This window comes from Somniosus microcephalus, chromosome 10 (genome assembly GCF_052327205.1).
Source record: "Somniosus microcephalus isolate GS21.2 chromosome 10, FLI_Smic_1.0, whole genome shotgun sequence".
NCBI classification, from domain to species: Eukaryota; Metazoa; Chordata; class Chondrichthyes; order Squaliformes; family Somniosidae; genus Somniosus; species Somniosus microcephalus.
The window spans coordinates 19417619-19439060 of record NC_140996.1 but is presented as its reverse complement, the minus strand read 5'-3'; the positions used below and the strand labels follow the sequence as shown (position 1 = coordinate 19439060).

The following is a 21442-nucleotide window of genomic DNA, read 5'->3' as shown; positions in this document are numbered from 1 at the left end:
TAGAGCACATATACCAGAAACGCTGTTTACGGAGGTCACGGTCCATCATCAAAGACCCTACCCACCCCAGCTACAGTCTGTTCGCCCTCCTGCCATCTGGGAGATGCTACAGATGCATTCGCACCCGTACGACCAGATTTAGGAACAGCTTCTTTCCCAGGGCTGTCATCCTACTGAACTCCACAAATAAACTCTAAAGCCTGCACATCTGCCAATGCACTTTATTATGGTTATGTTTATGTTAATGTATTACAAGGCAAATGTATGTTGAATGTTTAAATGTCTTAATCTAAATGTACACTCTCGGGAGCCGCAAGCCTACATTTCGTTGTACTGCACTTGTGCACTAACAATGACAATAAAGTTGATTATGATTATGATTATGATGGTGCATTATCCCTTCTCGTTCTCTTCAACTCTCTGCAGTCTTTGACATGGTCGTTCAGACACCTAAGCCTCATGCTCTGGAAATCGATCCCTAATCCCCTCCACCTTTCCATCTCGTTCTCCTCCTTTTAAGAACCTCCTCGTTAAGTAAGCTTTAAGTCATCCCTCCCTAGGGGGCCAATATTTCTCCCTCAACCAACATAACTGTGGTAAACCACTGTTATCGTTCACAACCGTTCACTATTGTTACACTGTTGTTATCACTGTTTACACTGTTGTTATCACTACACAAGGTTACCTCTTGCCACGCATGCTGTTATACCTAGGCATACCTCAGCTGACTCCACCCATGGCTCCGCCTGCTTGCCCAGGTATAAAGGTGACCGCTTGGCTAGTATTCTTCCTTGTTGGAACCGATCACCCACGAGGGTGGGCTCTGTTATTTAGCCAATAAAAACCAATAGTTACTATCTTAACTCATCGCTTTTCATGGAATGAATTGATAGGTATATCAATTTTATTGGCTAAATTTTGAAATGACTGACCAGCCCCAGCAGCCGACTTGGCTGCGAGCCCTCCGACCGCCGTACCTGGATCTAAACCCACAGGCAGCGAATTCAGCCCTCGACTTCGATCACTGGCTGAGCTGCTTTGAATCCTACCTGGAGCCTCCGGCGTGCCATCGGAAGCCGACAAACTAAGAGTTCTGACCGCCCTGGTGAGCCCTAAAGTATTTGCACTCATCCGGGACCTTGATACATACGAGGAGACCCTCGACCTGCTAAAAGAGCAGTACCGGAGCCCAGTAAATTCAATGTATGCCAGACATCTCCTAAGATCCCGCTCGCAACAGCCAGGAGAGTCTGTAGATGAATTTTTACGGGCGCTACAAACACTCGGCAGGGACTGTGACTTTAAAGTTGTATCGGCTGCACAACATGCTGAAGGAAATATCCGTGATGCCTTCGTGAAAGGCCTTCGGTCCGACTACTCACGGCAAAGACTGCTTGAATCAAAGGACCTCGACTTGAAAGCAGCTACAGCCCTCGCTCGCTCCCTGGAAGTGGCCCATCGGGACCTCGAGGCGTACTCCGGGTACAGTGCTGCGCGACCGTGGGACTCGGGCCCGACTCCGGCCGCAATACCCCTCGCACCGCCGCCCCTGGGACCTACTACGGCGTCGGTGTCCCGGAATCGATCGGGACCGCCACCCCCGGGACCTGCTGCGGCAGCGGAGCCCCGCGATCGGGCCGCCAGCTGCTATTTCTGTGGCCAGGCGAGACATCAAAGGGCGCGCTGCCCTGCAAGGAACGCGACCTGCTCCGGCTGCAGAAAAAAAGGCCACTTCACGAACGCCTGCAGAGGGAAAGCCACAGACACCAGCAGTGCCTCATGTGAGTTGTGGGGGCGGCCATCTTTGATCAAGGCCACCGACGCCAGCAGTGCCTCATGTGAGTCGTGGGGGCGGCCATCTTTGATCAAGGCCACAGACGCCAGCAGTGCCTCGTGAGTCGTGGGGGCGGCCATCTTCTCCGCCATTTTGTTCGCCGCACTCGGCCGCCATGTTGTCTCCAGACCCGACCACCGCCTCACCTGCCAACGATAGCAGCTCACTCAGCCATACACTGGCCTCCGTCACGCTTGAGCAAGCTCTCCCGCATCATCTGTCCAGGTCCATGATGGACATCAAGGTAAACGGCCACGCCACGACCTGCCTGTTCGACAGCGGGAGCACGGAGAGTTTTATTCACCCAGACACGGTGCGCTGCTACTCCCTCACTGTCCGGCCAATGCGCCATCAGATCTCGATGGCGTCGAAGTCCCATTCAACAGACGTCAGCGGATACTGTGTGGTGACCCTGTCGGTTAGGGGCACGGAATATAAAAACTTTAAACTTCTCGTCCTGCCCCAGCTCTGCGCTGCCGTCCTACTAGGGCTGGATTTCCAATGCCACCTCCAAAGTGTCACTTTGGCATACGGTGGACCCCTCCCCCCACTCACAGTCTACAACCAGCAGCTTTTAAACCGCCCGCCGCATACCACCTGCGGCCTCTCCACTCTCAAAGTCCCGCCCCCCTCCTTGTTCGCTAACCTCACCCGCGACTGTAAACCCGTCGCTACCAAGAGCAGGCGGTACAGCGCCGGGGACAGAGCTTTTATTAGCTCTGAGGTGCAGCGTCTCCTGAAGGAGGGCATCATCGAGGGGAGCACCAGCCCCTGGCGTGCCCAGGTCATAGTCGTTAAGACCAGCAATAAAAACCGCCTGGTCATCGACTACAGCCAAACCATAAACCGGTACACCCAGCTAGATGCATACCCCCTCCCCCGCATATCTGACATGGTCAACCAGATTGCACAGTACCGGGTATTCTCCACCATCGACCTTAAGTCGGCCTATCACCAACTCCCTATCCGCCCTGAGGACCGCCAGTATACCGCCTTCGAGGCGAATGGCCGCCTCTACCACTTCCTTAGGGTTCCCTTCGGCGTCACCAACGGGGTTTCGGTCTTCCAAAGGGAGATGGACCGGATGGTTGACCAGAACGCGCTGCAGGCCACGTTTCCTTATCTAGATAGCGTCACCATCTGCGGCCACGACCAGCAGGACCACGATGTTAATCTGGAGAAATTCCTCCGTACGGCCCAACGGCTGAACCTCACTTACAATAAGGAGAAATGTGTGTTTAACACCTCGCGCCTTGCCATCCTCGGCTGCATAGTAGAGAACGGAGTCATCGGCCCCGACCCCAAAAGAATGCGCCCCCTCATGGACCTTCCCCTTCCCCACTGTCAAAAGGCACTGAAGAGAACCCTGGGGCTCTTCGCTTACTATGCCCAATGGGTGCCCAATTATGCGGACAAAGCCAGACCCCTCATGAAGTCCACCTCCTTCCCCCTGACAGCAGAAGCATGCGCAGCCTTCTCCCTCATAAAAGGAGACATTGCGAAGGCCACAATGCACGCAGTGGATGAGTCCATCCCTTTCCAAGTGGAGAGCGATGCATCCGACTTCGCCCTAGCTGCAACCCTTAACCAGGCGGGGAGACCTGTGGCCTTCTTCTCAAGGACCCTCCAGGGCCCTGAGATCCGACACTCTTCTGTCGAGAAGGAGGCCCAGGCGATTGTGGAAGCGGTACGACACTGGAGGCATTACCTGGCAGGCAAACGATTTACCCTCCTCACCGACCAGCGTTCGGTTGCTTTTATGTTTAATAACAAGCTGAGGGGTAAAATCAAGAACGACAAGATCTTGAGGTGGAGAATTGAGCTCTCCACCTACGAGTACGATATCTTGTACCGGCCTGGTAAACTCAATGAGCCCCCAGATGCTCTATCACGAGGTACATGCGCCAACGCGCAAGGTGATAGACTGCGGACCCTCCACAACGACCTCTGCCACCCCGGGGTCACTAGACTTTACCACTTCATTAAGGCCCGCAACCTGCCCTACTCCATCGAGGAGGTCAGGACCATGACCAGGAACTGCCAAGTCTGTGCCGAATGCAAACCGCATTTCTATAGGCCGGACAAAGCAAGCCTGATCAAGGCCACCTGCCCCTTCGAGCGCTTGAGCATCGATTTTAAGGGGCCCCTCCCGTCCTCTGACCATAATGTGTACTTCCTCAACGTTTCCCCTTCGCCATCCCCTGCCCAGACATGACCAGTACCACGGTCATCAAATGCCTGAACGACCTCTTCGCCTTGTTCGGGTTCCCGAACTATATACATAGCGACCGGGGCTCGTCCTTCATGAGCGAGGAACTTCGCCAGTTCCTGCTCGCGAGAGGTATTGCTGCGAGCAGGACCACCAGCTACAACCCCCGGGGGAACGGCCAGGTGGAAAGAGAGAACGCGACAGTTTGGAAGGCCGTCCTCTTAGCCCTAAAGTCTAAGGGCCTCCCAACCTCTCGCTGGCAGGAAGTCCTCCCGGCAGCGCTCCATTCCATCCGGTCACTGCTTTGTACCGCCATTAACGCCACCCCTCATAAGCAAATGTTCGTTTTCCCCAGGAAGCCGACTACGGGAACCTCGCTACCAACATGGCTGACTTCTCTGGGGCCCGTCCTGCTGCGGAAGCATGTGAGGACCCATAAAACGGACCCCCTGGTCGAGAGGGTGAACCTCCTGCATGCCAACCCCCCATATGCCTATGTGGAATACCCAGACGGGCGGGAGGACACAGTCTCCTTGCGAGACCTCGCACCCTCGGGCACCCCTGAGACACCACCGTTATCCCCCACCACTCCCCCAAATCCAGCTCCTGTAGGCGGCATGCCGGAACTCCACGCAGACACCAGCATTAACATCGGATACTGCACCACCGCCGCCGCTGCTGCGCCGGTCAGAAAGGCTTACGAGGCCTCCTGATAGACTGACATACACGAACTGGTAGTACACTTCACCCCGCCGGACTCAATTTTAAACAAGGGGTGAATGTGGTAAACCACTGTTATCGTTCACAACCGTTCACTATTGTTACACTGTTGTTATCAGTTTACACCGTTGTTATCACTACACAAGGTTACCTCTTGCCACGCACGCTGTTATACCTAAGCATGCCTCAGCTGACTCCGCCCATGGCTCCGCCTGCTTGCCCAGGTATAAAGGTGATTGCTTGGCTAGTATTCTTCCTTGTTGGAACCGATCACCCACGAGGGTGGGCTCTGTTATTTAGCCAATAAAAACCTATAGTTACTATCTTAACTCGTCGCTTTTCATGGAATGAATTGATAGGTATATCAATAACAAAAACAGATTATCTGGTCATTTTCACATTGCTGTTTGTGGGAGCTTGCTGTGCGCAAATTGGCTGCAGTGTTTCCCACATTACAACAGTGACTCCACTTCAAAAGTACTTCATTGGCTGTAAAGCGCTTTGAGACATCCGGTGGTCGTGAAAGGCGCTATATAAATGCAAGTCTTTCTCTTTTTCTCCCAATGTGTCCTTCCTTGGCTCAGCATCCATTTATTTGATTACACCTCTGTGAAGTGCCTTGGGACATTTTGACACATTAAAGCTGCTATATAATGGCTATGATGACAGGCGCGTGCACCAAGCACTTACATTCTGCCTGAGACTTTTAGTGAAATAAATGCACGTAAGGCTGTAATTTAAGGGACTCTTGCTGGGAGTGTAAAGACCTCCATGCTGAATCCTGGTTATTAATAAAAAGCAATTTGAGCATTTTAACACAATGTGAGGGGAAGTCATTCCGAGTGGTAGGCGTGCTTCATACTTTGCTTGACCTGGCAAAGTGACTCAACTTTTTATGGTTGGCTACAAGTATGTTTTCCAGTTGGCACTTACCACAAATCCCCAAAAGGAGCCTTAGATGGATGCGCCTGTTTAAAATTGCTACTTGGGTAGAATATATGCTTTTTGCAGGACTTTCACCTAAGTCACTTTCAGGACGATCGCCTTGTATAAAACAGCCGCCCTTTCACAAGCTGTGTCAATCACTGCTTTTACTTGTCTTCTCCTTTCTTTAGCTCAGGCTCTAAAGGGGGCAGGTGGGATACTTTTTTTTTTGTTTGTCAGCAGTTGGTTTGTTTCCAGTACTGACCTTTGTGCCACAGTCGTCTTTTCAGTGACCTTTTCGAAGGACATCTTATCAGAGATCTTTAGCTGTCAATCAATACGCTATCCAGATGTGAAAATGTGGCAAGTGAGAGTGGCCAAATTTTCCCTGTGGCTGTTCGAACCAGACGAAATAATGACTTACTTTAAGCCTCTCAGTTTCTCATTCCAACGTCTTCCTATAATTTGTTCCAAAGATGTTATTTAGGCAGGTTAAAAGTCAGCAAGCAAAGGTTCCTTTCCAATCATCCTGAATCTAATTGCTACCTTCTAAGCTATTACACACTGAAAATTAGCTACAGGACTATCAATAATTTGTCCTCTGGAAATCTCAAGTAAGATGTTCCAGTTTACTGTATTTACCAACTCCTTTTTCTGTCTTAAATCAAGGGGTTTCTTATTTCTTCCTCCTCATACTCACTTCAACATCTCTCTAAATTAAAGTGCCATATGATTGATATAAGTTAAGATGTGGAAGAACATTTACCTCCTTTTGGATTTCACTTTTGTTAATTTTGTCCCTGATATTCAAGAGTTATATCTGTTCTAAATAAAATGCGAGATTAGCGATTTAAAGTTTTGAACATTTTCTTCTATGGCAGAAGCACTATCATTCCTGAAACATAATTGAACTTAGAAATGATGGAATCGCCTAGGGGTTCTGGTGTAGAATGGTATAGGATTGAAATAACAACAGAAAATGCTGGAAAAACTCAGCAGGTCAGGCAAAATCCGTGGAGAGAAATTTGAGTTGACGTTTCGGGTTGGACCCTTCTTCAAAACTGGAAAGAAAAGAAACTAGATCGGAGGCAGGGCTGCGATCGGACAAAAGAATAAAAGAAACAAAAGAAGTAAAAGAGATTAGAAGCTAGACGAGATGGTAATAGGCTGGGATTAGGTGTAAAGTGTACTGGCAGGGCAAAAGATAGCTGCCAGGTGTGAGAGAGAAACAAAAGGAAAGGGGGGGGGAAAAGGAGTGGAACAATTACAAGAGAAAATGAAATGGGGGCCGAGCTTATGATCTGAAATTGTTGAACTCGATATTGAGTCCGGAAGGCTGCAGACTGCCTAATCGGAAGATGAGGTGCTGTTCCTCGAGTTTACGTTGAGCTTCCGTGGAACAATACAAGAGGCCAAGGACGGTGAGGTCCGAGTGGGAATGGAGCGGTGAATTAAAATGACAGGCGACCGGAAGCTCGGGGTCACCCTTACGGACTGAACGGAGGTCTTCCGCAAAGCGGTCACCCAATCTGCGTTTGGTCTCCCCAATGTAGAAGAGACCGCATCGTGAGCAGCGAATACAGTATACTAGATTGCGAGAAGTACAAGTAAATCGCTGTTTCACCTGGAAGGGGTGTTTGGGGCCCTGGACAGTGGGAAGGGGGTAGGTATAGGGGCAGGTGTTACATCTCCTCCGCTTGCACGGGAAGGTGCCAGGCGAAGAGGAAGGGCTGTTTGGGGTGATAGAGGAGTGGACTAGGGTGTCTCGGAGGGAGCGGTCCCTGCGGAATGCTGAAAGGGGAGGGGAGGGGAGGGGAAGATACATTTGGTGGTGGGATCACTTTGGAGGTAGTGGAAATGCCGGAGGATGATCCGTTGAATGTGGAGGCTGGTGGGGTGAAAGGTGAGGACAAGGGGAACCCTATCGTGGTTCCGGGAGGGAGGGGCAGGGGTGAGGGCAGAAGTGCGGGAGATAGAACTGACACGGTCGAGGGCAGTGTCAACCACAGTAGAGGGGAATCCTCGGTTGCGGAAAAAGGAAGACATGTCTGAAGCACTGGTGTGGAAGGTGGCGTCGTCGGAGCAGATACGGCGGAGGCGGAGAAACTGGGAGAATGGAATAGAGTCCTTACAGGAAGCGGGGTGGGAGGAAGTGTAGTCCAGGTAGCTGTGGGAGTCAGTGGGCTTGTAGTAAATATTGGTCGATAACCTATCCCCAGAGATGGAGACGGAGAAGTCGAGGAAGGGAAGGGAAGAGTCCGAGATGGACCATGTGAAGGTGAGGGAAGGGTGGAAATTGGAGGCAAACTGAATGAAATTGTCAAGTTCGGGGCGAGAGCAGGAAACGGCACTGATACAGTCATCAATCCCAATCCCACCCCCTGCCGCGTTTTCACTATCCCCTCTGACCTTCCACTCTCTGACCCTGAACGATCAGTCCTCAGCAAAGGCCTGAGCTTCATCCCCTTACGCCCCCACCTCAATGAATTTCGAGCTCGGCACGATGTTGAGCTCTTTTTCCGCCGCCTTCGTCTCCGTGCCCACTTCACTGGCCAGGAGTCTTCCCCCCGCACAACTGACCCTTTCTCCCGCTTGCAGAATTCCCGTTCTACCTGGACCCCTCCCCCTGGCCTCTTACCCTCTCTAGATCTTTTCATTGCTAACTGCCGCCGTGACATCGGCCGTCTCCATTTCTCTGCTCCCCTCACTCACTCCAACCTACCTCCCTCTGAACTTGCAGCACTCCATTCTCTTAGATCCAACCCTGACATTGTCATTAAACCCACTGACAAGGGTGGTGCTGTTGTTGTTTGGCGTACTGACCTCTACCTAGCGGAAGCTGAACGCCAACTCTCCGACACCTCCTCCTACCTCCACCTGGACCATGACCCCACTACCGAACATCAAACCACCGTTTCCAAGACTGTCACTGACCTCATCTCCTCTGGAGATCTTCCCCCTGCTGCCACCAACCTCATAGTTCCCCAACCCCGCACAGCCTGCTTCTACCTCCTTCCCAAGATCCACAAACAGGACTGCCCTGGTAGACCCATCGTTTCAGCCTGTTCTTGCCCTACAGAACTTATCTCTTCCTATCTTGACTCTATCTTTTCTCCCCTTGTCCAGTCTCTTCCCACCTACATCCGCGACTCTTCGGATGCCCTCCGCCACTTTAACAGTTTCCAGTTTCCTGGCCCCAACCGCTTCCTTTTCACCATGGACGTACAATCCCTCTACACGTCCATCCCCCACCCGGATGGCCTGAGGGCGCTCCGCTTCTTCCTTGAACAGAGGCCCGACCAGTCCCCATCCACCACGACCCTCCTCCGCCTGGCTGAACTTGTTCTCACATTGAACAACTTCTCCTTTAACTCCACTCATTTCCTCCAAATCAAAGGTGTTGCCATGGGTACCCGCATGGGTCCTAGCTATGCCTGCCTTTTCGTGGGCTATGTGGAATAATCTTTGTTCCAGTCCTGCTCGGGTCCCCTCCCTCACCTCTTTTTCCGATACATTGATGACTGTATCGGTGCCGTTTCCTGCTCTCGCCCCGAACTTGACAATTTCATTCACTTTGCCTCCAATTTCCACCCTTCCCTCACCTTCACATGGTCCATCTCGGACTCTTCCCTTCCCTTCCTCGACTTCTCCGTCTCCATCTCTGGGGATAGGTTATCGACCAATATTTACTACAAGCCCACTGACTCCCACAGCTACCTGGACTACACTTCCTCCCACCCCGCTTCCTGTAAGGACTCTATTCCATTCTCCCAGTTTCTCCGCCTCCGCCGTATCTGCTCCGACGACGCCACCTTCCACACCAGTGCTTCAGACATGTCTTCCTTTTTCCGCAACCGAGGATTCTCCTCTACTGTGGTTGACACTGCCCTCGACCGTGTCAGTTCTATCTCCCGCACTTCTGCCCTCACCCCTGCCCCTCCCTCCCGGAACCACGATAGGGTTCCCCTTGTCCTCACCTTTCACCCCACCAGCCTCCACATTCAACGGATCATCCTCCGGCATTTCCGCTACCTCCAAAGTGATCCCACCACCAAACGTATCTTCCCCTCCCCTCCCCTTTCAGCATTCCGCAGGGACCACTCCCTCCGAGACACCCTAGTCCACTCCTCTATCACCCCAAACAGCCCTTCCTCTTCGCCTGGCACCTTCCCGTGCAAGCGGAGGAGATGTAACACCTGCCCCTATACCCCCCCCTTCCCACTGTCCAGGGCCCCAAACACCCCTTCCAGGTGAAACAGCGATTTACTTGTACTTCTCGCAATCTAGTATACTGTATTCGCTGCTCACGATGCAGTCTCCTCTACCTTGGGGAGACCAAACGCAGATTGGGTGACCGCTTTGCGGAACACCTCCGTTCAGTCCGTAAGGGTGACCCCGAGCTTCCGGTCGCCTGTCATTTTAATTCACCGCTCCATTCCCACTCGGACCTCACCGTCCTTGGCCTCTTGTATTGTTCCACGGAAGCTCAACGTAAACTCGAGGAACAGCACCTCATCTTCCGATTAGGCAGTCTGCAGCCTTCCGGACTCAATATCGAGTTCAACAATTTCAGATCATAAGCTCGGCCCCCATTTCATTTTCTCTTGTAATTGTTCCACTCCTTTTCCCCCCCCCCCTTTCCTTTTGTTTCCCTCTCACACCTGGCAGCTATCTTTTGCCCTGCCAGTACACTTTACACCTAATCCCAGCCTATTACCATCTCGTCTAGCTTCTAATCTCTTTTACTTCTTTTGTTTCTTTTATTCTTTTGTCCGATCGCAGCCCTGCCTCCGATCTAGTTTCTTTTCTTTCCAGTTTTGAAGAAGGGTCCAACCCGAAACATCAACTCAAATTTCTCTCCACGGATGTTGCCTGACCTGCTGAGTTTTTCCAGCATTTTCTGTTGTTATTTCGGATTTCCAACATCTGCAGTATTTTGCTATCGGTATAGGATTGATTTGGATGACTTATGTTCAACCATTGTGAGTGACTACTAATTAACTTCTTTCAGTTAGCGACTAGATAGTAGATGGAAAACTGCAGTCGTGGTGCGTTTTATCTAAAAGTATCATTGATCTTGGTAAAGCCATCTACTCAGACCATCCTTCACCCTGAGCTACAGTAGAGTGTCAGCCTTGGCTCAGTGGGAAGCACTCTCGCCTCTGAGTCAGAAAGTGTACGTTCAAGTCCCACTCCAGAGACTTGAGCACAGAAATGTAGGCTGGCACTCCAGTGCAGTGCTGAGGGAGTGTTGCACTGTCGGAGGTGCCATCTTTCGGATGAGATGTTAAACCGAGGCCCCATCTGCTCTCTCAGGTGGATGTAAAAGATCCCATGGCACTATTTCGAAGAAGAGCAGGGGAGTTATCCCCAGTGTCCCAGCCAATATTTATTCCTCAATCAACGTCGCTAAAACAGATTATCTGGTCATTATCACATTGCTGTTTGTGGGACCTTGCTGTGTGCAAATTAGCTGCCGCATTTCCTACATTACAACAGTGACTACACTTCAAAAGTACTTCATTGACTGTAAAGCGCTTTGGGATATCCTGAGGCCCTGAAAGGCGCTATATAAATTCAACTCTTTCTTTCTATGAAGTACGACATTAAGTGGCAGAGTAGGGATTGAATAAGACAATTATAAATAAATAATGCAATGTCGCTTCATGATAAACTGAAACAATTAAAATTTCCGTGTTGAGTCTCAAAACAATTTTGATTTAACCTCTGTCAAAGTCTTACAAACTCAGTTTAAATTTAGGCAAATGAGCAATTTTAGGTAAACTCAAATTTTGCCTCCGAATGTGCACGCTCCTCTTTTGGATAATGCACTGAAGAATGTTTCATATTAGCCCTGAAATTAGGATCGGGAGCTTGCCGCGCGTGCAAGCCCCCGATGTTCTCTTACCCAGCGCGCTGACATTTTAATTCTGGCCCGCATTGCATTTCCTCTGACTGGCCCGCTTGAGGTCCCGCTGTGCGTGCGTGACCCAGCGGCGTACTTAGTGCGATGAGCCGGCTGGGATCACGTGAGCACAGGGCAATGGGAGGTTGCAAATGTTCATTTGTGAGTTTGACAGTAAGAGCTGTCAAACTCATGAAAACTCCTGGCCCCAAAACACTACTTAAACCTGAAAGAAAATTTAAAAAAACATTGCACTACTTAAATGAACCATAAAGAACTCTGAAAAACTATTTTAAACAATAATTTTAAAATTTGAAAAAAATTATATAAAAAATCGGGGCTAAAACTAAACTTACCTTACTGTAAATTCTTTAAAAATAACAAACCTGTGGAAAAAAAAATTCTCAATTGTATTAATAGACCACTTACCTGAAAAACGAAGTACTTACATGTGGTTTTTCAATGCGTAAAGACCGGAGACCTTTACACACGCACAACTCTGGAAAAAAAAAGGAATTTCACTGCGCACGCGCTGCCTGTGCAGTCGCGCACGTTCTGCCTCTTAACCCCTTGGGTCAGAGGACAGGAAATGCCGGTTTTCAGCTCATGCGCTGTGCATGCTGAAAACCGGCAATTCCTCCGGGCACACGCGTGAGTACCCCGTCCGTACTCGCGCGTTGTGACAGGAATTACTGGGCCAATATTATGGCTTACAGGAGATGAGCTTATTTCAATACGATCATGAAAAGTTCACTAATACAGTACTCACCATAAATGTAAGCTTCTTTATGTCCCTTTCCAGGGTCAGCATTTTTCTAATCCCCTAATGATGAATGTTAAATCTTAATCTCCGAACACCTGTGATGCGCTATCAATTACTCATAAAAGACTGAGAGTTAGAAGAGTAACTAAAGGCTTTTATTAACAACAGAATGGAGGTCTGCCTCGAGTGGTCGACCGGTCCAGGATACAAGGGCTGGGGAGCAGTCACCTTTATACTAGGACCTGTGGGAGGAGTCAGCCGAGGCATGTCCAGGCATGTACACAGTGGAATACAAACAGGACAAACAGGAATACAAACAGTGGTTTACCACATTCACCCCTTGTTTAAAATTGAGTCCGGCGGGGTGAAGTGTATTAAAAGTTAGTGTATTGGAGTCTCTCCGGAGGTCTTGTCTGCCGCTGTGATCGGCGTGGCGACGGCAGGGGTAGTGAAGCTTCCGGCGTCGAGTCCAGCGTAGGCTGTGGCACAGGCGTGTCGTCCTCGTAGATGTCGAGCGGGTCGCGGGGCCCAGGCCTGCCGTCTGCTTGGGCTGGATATCGGATCGTGGGGCGGGGTGGTAGTGGGTAGTGGGTTACTGTGGTCCCCGAGGGTGCAAGGTCTCTTATGGAGACTGTGTCCTCCCGCCCGTCCGGGTATGCGATGTAAGCATACTGGGGGTTGGCGTGGAGGAGGTCAACCCTCTCGACCAGGGGGTCCGTTTTATGGGTCCTCACGTGTCTTCTCAGTAGGACCGGCCCTGGGGACATCAGCCATGGCAGTAGCGACGTCCCTGATGTGGACTTCCTTGGGAAGACAAACATTTTCTCATGAGGGGTGGCGTTAGTGGCAGTGCAGAGCAGTGACCGAATAGAGTGGAGCGCATCGGGGAGCACATCCTGCCAGCGGGAGGTTGGAAGGCCCCTAGACTTTAAGGCTAGCAGGACGGCCTTCCAAACTGTCGCATTTTCTCTTTCCACCTGTCCGTTCCCCCGGGGGTTGTAACTGGTGGTCCTGCTTGTGGCAGGTACTGACGGAGTTCGTCGCTCATAAACGATGAGCCCCGGTCGCTATGGATATAGCTGGGGAAGCCGAACAGGGTGAAGAGGTTGTTCAGACATTCAATGACCGTGGCACTGGTCATGTCCGGGCAGGGGAAGGCGAACGGGAAACGGGAGTACTCATCAATAATATTGAGGAAGTACACATTGCGGTCGGAGGAGGGGAGAGGCCCTTTAAAATCAACGCTCAGGCGCTCGAAGGGGCGAGTGGCTTTTATCAGGTGGGCCCTGTCTGGTCTATAAAAGTGTGGTTTGCACTCAGCGCAGACTTGGCAGTTCCTGGTCATGGTCCTGACCTCCTCAATAGAGTAAGGCAGGTTGCGGGCCTTGATGAGGTGGAAGAACCTGGTGACCCCCGGGTGGCAGAGGTCATTGTGGAGGACCCGTAGTCTATCGATCTGCGCGCTGGCGCAGGTGCCACGCGATAGCGCATCCGGGGGTTCATTTAGCTTCCCGGGCCGGTACAAGATCTCGTAGTTGTAGGTGGAAAGTTCGATTCTCCACCTCAAGATCTTGTCATTTTTGATTTTGCCCCTCTGCTTGTTGTTAAACATAAAAGCAACTGAACGCTGGTCAGTGAGCAGGGTAAATCGTTTTCCGGCCAGGTAGTGCCTCCAATGACGCACAGCCTCCACAATCGCCTGGGCCTCCTTCTCAACAGCGGAGTGTCTGGTCTCCGGGCCTTGGAGGGTTCGTGAAAAGAAGGCCACGGGTCTCCCCGCCTGATTGAGGGTAGCGGCCAGGGCAAAGTCGGACGCGTCGCTTTCCACCTGGAAGGGGATGGATTCGTCCACTGCGTGCATGGTGGCTTTGGCAATGTCCTCCTTGATACGGTGGAAGGCTAAGCGGGCCTCTGCCGTCAAGGGAAAAGAGGTGGACTTGATCAGCGGACGGGCCTTGTCCGCATAGTAGGGGACCCACTGGGCGTAATAGGAGAAAAACCCTAGGCACCTCTTCAGGGCCTTGAGGCAGTGGGGCAGTGGAAGTTCCATAAGGGGATGCATCCGGTCGGGGTCGGGGCCGATGACTCCGTGTTCCACAACACAGCCAAGGATGGCGAGGCGGTTTGTGCGGAATATGCACTTCTCCTTGTTATATGTCAGGTTTAGGAGTTGGGCGGTGCGGAGGAATTTTTCGAGGTTTGCGTCATGGTCCTGCAAGTCACGGCCGCAGATGGTCACATTGTCCAGATATGGGAAAGTGGCCTGCAACGCATTTTGATCTACCATCAGTGTACTGGCAGTCCTCAGGGCGGATGGGGAGCTGGTGGTACGCTGATTTCAGGTCAATGGTCGAGAAGACGCGGTACTGCGCGATCTGGTTGACCATATCAACTATACGGGGGAGTGGGTAGGCGTCCAGCAGGGTGTAGCGATTTATTGTCTGGCTGTAGTCGATGACCAGGCGCTGCTTCTCGCTGGTCTTAACGACCACAACCTGGGCTCGCCAGGGGCTGGTGCTGCCCTCAATAATCCCTTCTTTCAGGAGCCGCTCCACTTCGGTTTTAATGAAAACCCTGTCCCCGGCACTGTATCGCCTGCTCTTTGTGGCGATGGGCTTACAGTCGGGGGTGAGGTTAGCAAACAGTGGTGGGGGGGTGACTCTGAGTGTGGAGCGGTTGCACCTGGGGCGCGGCGGGCAATTTGGAAGCTGCTGGCTGCGGACTGTGAGTGGGGGTAGGGGTCCACCGTACGCAATCGTAACACTTTTAAGGTGGCACTGAAAATCTAACCCCAGCAGGACGGCAGCGCAGAGGTCAGGCAGGACCAGAAGTTTAAAATGATTGTACACGGTCCCGTCTACTACGAGTGTCACCACGCAGTAGCCGCCGATGTCCGCCGACTGGGACTCGGAGGCCATAGAAATCCGCTGTTGCGCAGGCAGGACTGGGAGAGAGCAACGCCGCACCGTGTCGGGGTGGATGAAGCTCTCCGTGCTCCCAGAGTCAAAAAGGCAGATTGTATCGTGACCATTTACCTTAATGTCCATTGTGGAACTGGCCAGTTGGTGCGGTCTCGCTTGGTCCAGTGTAACGGATGCCAGCGTAGGGGTCGGTGTGTCGCTGCGGGTATCAGATGAGGCGGTGTCGGGGGCCTGCTGCGTCCCGGCTGTCGTCCAAGATGGCGGCGTCCATGATCCCCATGTGGCTGGAGGCGTCCAAAATGGCTGCTGTACCGGTGATTCGCACACGGCCGGGGAGGTCCAAAATGGCGGCCCGCATGGCCCACACGCGGCGCTGCTGGGGTTCGGGGTGGCTTTGGCCCTGCAGACGCTAGCGTAGTGTCCCTTCTTCCCGCAGCCCAAGCAGATCGCGTTTTTCGCCGGGCAGCGCGCTCTGGGGTGTTTTGCCTGGCCACAGAAGTAGCATTTCTGGCCTTGGGGCACTGCTGTCTGGCCTTGGGACACTGCTGCGGTAGTTGGGCCGTTGTTGGGGTGTGGCTGGGGTGGCATGGCGCTATGAGGCGGTCCTACCGTGTCCCAGGCTGTCATTCCCCGCGGCGTCCACGGTGCAGAGGAGTAGGCATCCATGCCCTGGTAGGCTGCATCCAACGATAGTGCGAGTTCAGAGGCCTTGTTGAGGTCGAGGTTGCTCTGCTCCAACAGTCGCTGTCGTGTGTAATTGGATCTGTGGCCCGCTACAAAAGCGTCCCGGTGAAGTTCCTCTGTGTACACGGCGGCCTTTACATCCTTACAACCACAGGCCCGGCCAAGCACAGACAGTGCCTGAAGGTATTCCACGGTCGATTCCCCAGGTTGTTGTTTACGACTCCCCAGGAGGTGCCTGGCGTACACTTCGTTCACTGGGCGCGTGTACTGGTCCTTGAGGAGCTTGATAGCATCCGCGTACGAGGTCGCGTCTTGGATGACCGAGTACACTCGGTGGTTCACTTTGGAGGTCAGGACATCCAGTTTGTCCTCGTCCGATTTGATTGCTTCGGAGGCGGTCAGGAATTTTTCGAAACACTTAAGCCAGTGAGTAAACTTGGTGGATGAGTCCGCCTCCCGATGATCTAAGTCCAGGCATGCTGGTGTGAGGATCTTCTCCATTATAAAAATGTTGTTAATAAAATTGATGCGCTATCAATTACTCATAAAAGACTGAGAGTTAGAAGAGTAACTAAAGGCTTTTATTAACAACAGAATGGAGGTCTGCCTCGAGTGGTCGACCGGTCCAGGATACAAGGGCTGGGGAGCAGTCACGTTTATACTAGGACCTGTGGGAGGAGTCAGCCGAGGCATGTCCAAGCATGTACACAGTGGAATACAAACAGGACAAACAGGAATACAAACAGTGGTTTACCACAACCTGATCCAAGAGTAAGCCATTTCGGTTCCATACAGCAAGCCCAAACTACTGCTCGTGTGAAATGCTCATGTGCTTACCTGAACCAAAGTCCACATTAGCATCATCTCCTCAGTCTTTGCTAAGCTTTTCATATGACTTGCATATCTCTGCATGGCTTCGCCCCACCCTATCTCAGCAATCTCCGCTAGGTCAATGGCCATACACATGCTCTCCACGAATCCGAAAATGGCTTGATCCTCAGTCCCCATTCCTTCCGTTCCGCTGTCAAGCTAATATTGCTTCTGGCTTTGAGAACTCCCTCGCCCAGCATCTTTGCCTTGTCGCTTCCATCTCACGCTTCAAAACCCTCCTTAATATCCTTCTCTTTAGCATTTCTCTTCCATCAATCCCTCTGTTTCTATCACCTGCTCACTGCCTATTCTTTGTCCACCACTCTGGAAGGATGTCTGAGATATCTCTCTGCACATAGGGAGCACTGTAGAAACTGTCTCAGACTGTGTTGCTGCTATGTTCGCTATTCATGTTGTTAAGTGAAAGTCCTAGCTGGTTAAAGGGGGAAGTTGAAAGTATTAAATTATGAACATGAATTCCACATTTTCAAATTCACTCATGATATGGGGATGGTGCGGGATGGTGGAGTTGAGGTAGAAGATCAGCCATGATCTCATTGAATGGCGGAGCAGGCTCGAGGGGCCGGATAGCCTACTCCTGCTCTTATTTCTTATGTTCACATGTATTATGGTTAAATATTTACCTTTTTAACAGCGTTGCAGTATATTGATTTCAATAGACTAAATTATCTCTAATTGCATTTGCACCTTTGTCCAAATATTATGAATTAAAATGTCTTGGCATTTTATTGACTCAGCACAAATGGGGGTAATTTTATCTTTTGGGGGATAGTGTAAAACAGACAAAAGCAGATTGGCCGATGGTAGTCAATGCGAATGAAAATCGGGAGAGAAGTATAACGGTCGGCTGATCCAATATCATCCGTTTGACACTGTCATCAATAGATAAAATTACTCCCATGGTATATATTTTGTTGCTTGTTTATTTTAGTTAATGTATAAACAAGAATGGTATTTTTAGCATTTTTTATTTTCACGCATGATAAAAGGAACCATTGCCTTATTACTTGATACTATTACTTATTACTTGAACACATGAAATAAATATGGTTTGGTACTTAAGATAATAAATGGCAATTTTAATAACTATACTTTTCCTTAATGACCAGTCAAGTTATTCCTTGATACTTTAAATTACCCAAAAATAGATCCCCTTTGAAAAACTGTCATGGTACAAGAGGGCAGTTATGCCTTTAGTTTTTTTTTAATATAATGGATTCCTTCTGTCAACTTTTCACAGCTAATTAAAAGACACTAATTTAATTAGATCCCTTGTGGTGCTTTTCTTCACAGACTTGTTCTCAGTGCTGTCTCAGACTATTTTGCTGCGATGTTCACCAGTGATGTTTGTGAAGCCAAACAAGAGGAAATCAAAATGGAGGGCATTGACCCCAGTGCACTCTGGGACCTTGTTCAATTTGCTTACACAGGTAAGGTAGAGTGAAGAGTTCTTTATATACAATGAATTATTATATATAGCGTGTGGCATAGAATCGATTTGTAATAAAGACACACAGCACCCTCGGGCTCAAAACTGATCCTTATGTGCAGTAATCATTAGTTAACACATTTCTTGTTTATAGCTGTTCACATCAGCTTAAAAATAGGTATTTTCAATGGCATTAATTATAAAATATGTATCAAATCGATGATGTTAAAGACAAATGTGTTAATGTCTTCTGCCTTATTCACGATGAAGATCAATGTAATTGATACACCATGTTTGCAAGTTTAATATCTCAAATGCCAACTACTTTTTTAAAGTTAATATTTTTACTTGTGATATCAAGGCCTCAAAGTTGGTTCACGCCCGGTCCAGCGGCAAACATGGACCGCCACGCCAAACCCGATGCGCAAAAGGACCATGCAAAATTGGTCCTCTTGTGCTATCAGGATGCGGCCGGCGTGCTGGGGAAGCCAGTTGCACCCCAAGAAGCAGTGCACAGTTGCAAAGAAGATGAAGATTGGTTGGTGGGGGCACTGGCATCAGAGCAACCATGAGGCGGGTCGGGGGGGGTTTGAGGGGGAGGGGTGAGGGGTGGTCGGCAGTGGCCCGCGGTTTTGAGAGAAGAATGAGAGGTGATCTTATTGAAACATATAAGATACTGAGGGGGTGCGACAAGGTAGATGCAGAGAGGATGTTTCCCCTCGTGGGGAAATCTAGAACTCGGGGGCACAGTTTTAGAATAAAGGGTCACCCTTTTAGAACTGAGATGAGGAGGAATTTCTTCTCTCAGAGGGTCGTAAATCTGTGGAATTCTCTGCCCCAGAGAGCTGTGGAGGCTGGGTCATTAAATACATTTAAGGTGGAGATAGACACATTTTTGCAAGATAAGGAAGTGAAGGGTTACGGGGAGCGGACGGGGAAGTGGCTTTGAGCCCAAGATCAGCCATGATCTTATTGAATGGCGGAGCAGGCTCGAGGGGCCAAGTGGCCTATTCCTGCTCCTATTTCTTCTGTTCTAATGTGTAGTAAAAGTTTTAAAAAAACTGACACTTGCCTTTTTTGGTGGCAGCCTCTAGCGATCCCTTTAAAGACCACTGGTTTGATTGTTGTGCACCTGAGAAAACTGACTGCATGCAGTCAGTCGCAAATTGATTTCCAAAAGGGGCCTGAAATAGGTGTTCGACCCCGATTTTATAGGCAGCGGGCCTAACACCTGTTTCAGGCAGGCCCACAGGATGACTACAGGCCACTCAAACCAATATGGCGTGCAGCACATACCCGGTGCAGACTTGGCGTGTGCACGTAGCATGCCACATTAGACCCTTCAGTGCTCATTTTCAGTTGAAAAATGGGCACAACCAGATCCAATTTCCCCCAGGTAGGTATCCAGTACATGTGGTAAAAAATTGTTAGAACTGGTGACATTTGTCATTTTAAGTGGGCATGCGAAGAAAGGGCCACAGGTCATTTTTGTAAGTTAGCTTTGCCCATTCTTTTGTGCGCTGTTGGAATATTATTCCCACAGTGCAAACATGTTCGGCTGATAATTTAAGTTTGCCATTTCCCTTTGAGTTTTCTTTCAGAGCATCATGCACTGGGGGAAAGAATGCATGTAGCAAGTGTACTGGTCAGTGAACAAATATCTGGTAAAGTGCTCCATAAAAGCTGGCTGCTCCATTTTAACTTCTGAATTCATCCTTTTTTGTAATAATACATGACATCTGTACTACAGTAATAGTATTGTTAAAGTAGGAGAATGCAGTAATTATACTTGACAAATGGAATGTTCATTTAGCTTTTATACTGGGAAACAAAGTCGAGCATCTATTGTGTTGCTTGAATCGATTTTCATGTCTTCAGAAATCTCAGCTTAACACGGAATCCCTTTTTTAACCATAACAGTTTATCAAATTATTATGTATTTATTAAATTGCAGAGCAAATGTAACTCTGTAGCAGTTTGCAGAATAAGAGGCTCTTTTACAGAATTTGCAAATTCTGGAGATATTCTTATATAGTGCATAAAATTCATGAATTGTGCTTCTAGAGGTGGAAAATGCATCTCTGCAATTCGAGATGTTGAAATAATCTGGAGGCTCATCTACAGCAAGGAAATACAGTCACCGTGAGGTTTCTGTTGTGGCTGGTATTTGCATTTAAACAAACCGAAAGCAACAGTAATTAACAGCTATGGAGTAAAGCCTTTTATGTTGCACTCGGTCTTGTTAAATATAATTTAGTCTGGTACTGTAATGTGTATATTCAGCCTATAATTTACATCACATTTAAAATTGCTAGTCTTTCGGCATGCGACCAATTACCTTTCCTGTTTATCAATTTTATAGCTAGTTTCTGGCCTTGCGAGATACTGCAAGTGTCTCATCTGTTCAACGATTCAAAGTTAAATTGAGCTGTAAGAAAGGAATTATCCGATGAGTGCCAAAGGTAGTAATCTGCACTGGTTTGATAAGAAGCAGGGCTTGAATTAAAGCACCTGTCGGCCTTACAATAGATTTGAAGGGATGGCTTGGAAATTAAGCTGCCAAACTATTGCCCTTGCTGACAAAGAGTCACTTTAAGCTTCCATGTGCAGGTGTAACCTCTGGCAAAAGTTAATTAAAACTTGGAAGCTATATGCTGAGGAAGATGTGATTCATTGAATCTCACGGGGGGGAGAAAAAAAAATGCATGAAGGAGAAACTATTTCCTGTCATGTAAACAAGCAATTCTACATGTTGTTGATTGGATATTTTTACAGACAAGATTTCAAGTATTCAACCATTTTGTACCACATTTGAATTACACCTGAATACTTTTAGATAAAATTTAAGCTTATTCTTCCAGGTGTGGTTGAACATTGTGTTTTGCATTTTGGTGAAGTTTGGATCATTTGCTATTTGACCATTTCGTCCAATATTAATCTTGAATTCTTAGGTGGCTACTTGCAATCTCTCTAAGCGAAGGGCAGATTATTCTGTAAAAAAAAAAGAGGGGCAAATGGGGAATCATGTAAAATGTTATATTTCGAGGCTTAATTCTCTCAAATGTTAAAGAGAAAATAATAGAGGGAAAGAAGTAAGCGGGGAGCGGGCCCTAGGGGCAATGTGGCCTACCCCTTCTCCTAATTCTTACGTTCTTATATCAT

General features: G+C 49.3%; 1 protein-coding gene across 1 annotated transcript in view; it reads left to right on the top strand.

Annotated features, from left to right (window-relative positions):
* LOC147111453 (kelch-like protein 1) overlaps window positions 1-21442 on the top strand; it is a 474153-nt gene that overhangs the window by 197690 nt on the left and 255021 nt on the right. Inside the window, exon 3 of the mRNA XM_085998465.1 lies at window positions 18145-18281. Coding sequence (XP_085854591.1) covers window positions 18145-18281 — 137 coding nt within the window. The remainder of the gene's footprint in view (window positions 1-18144; window positions 18282-21442) is intronic.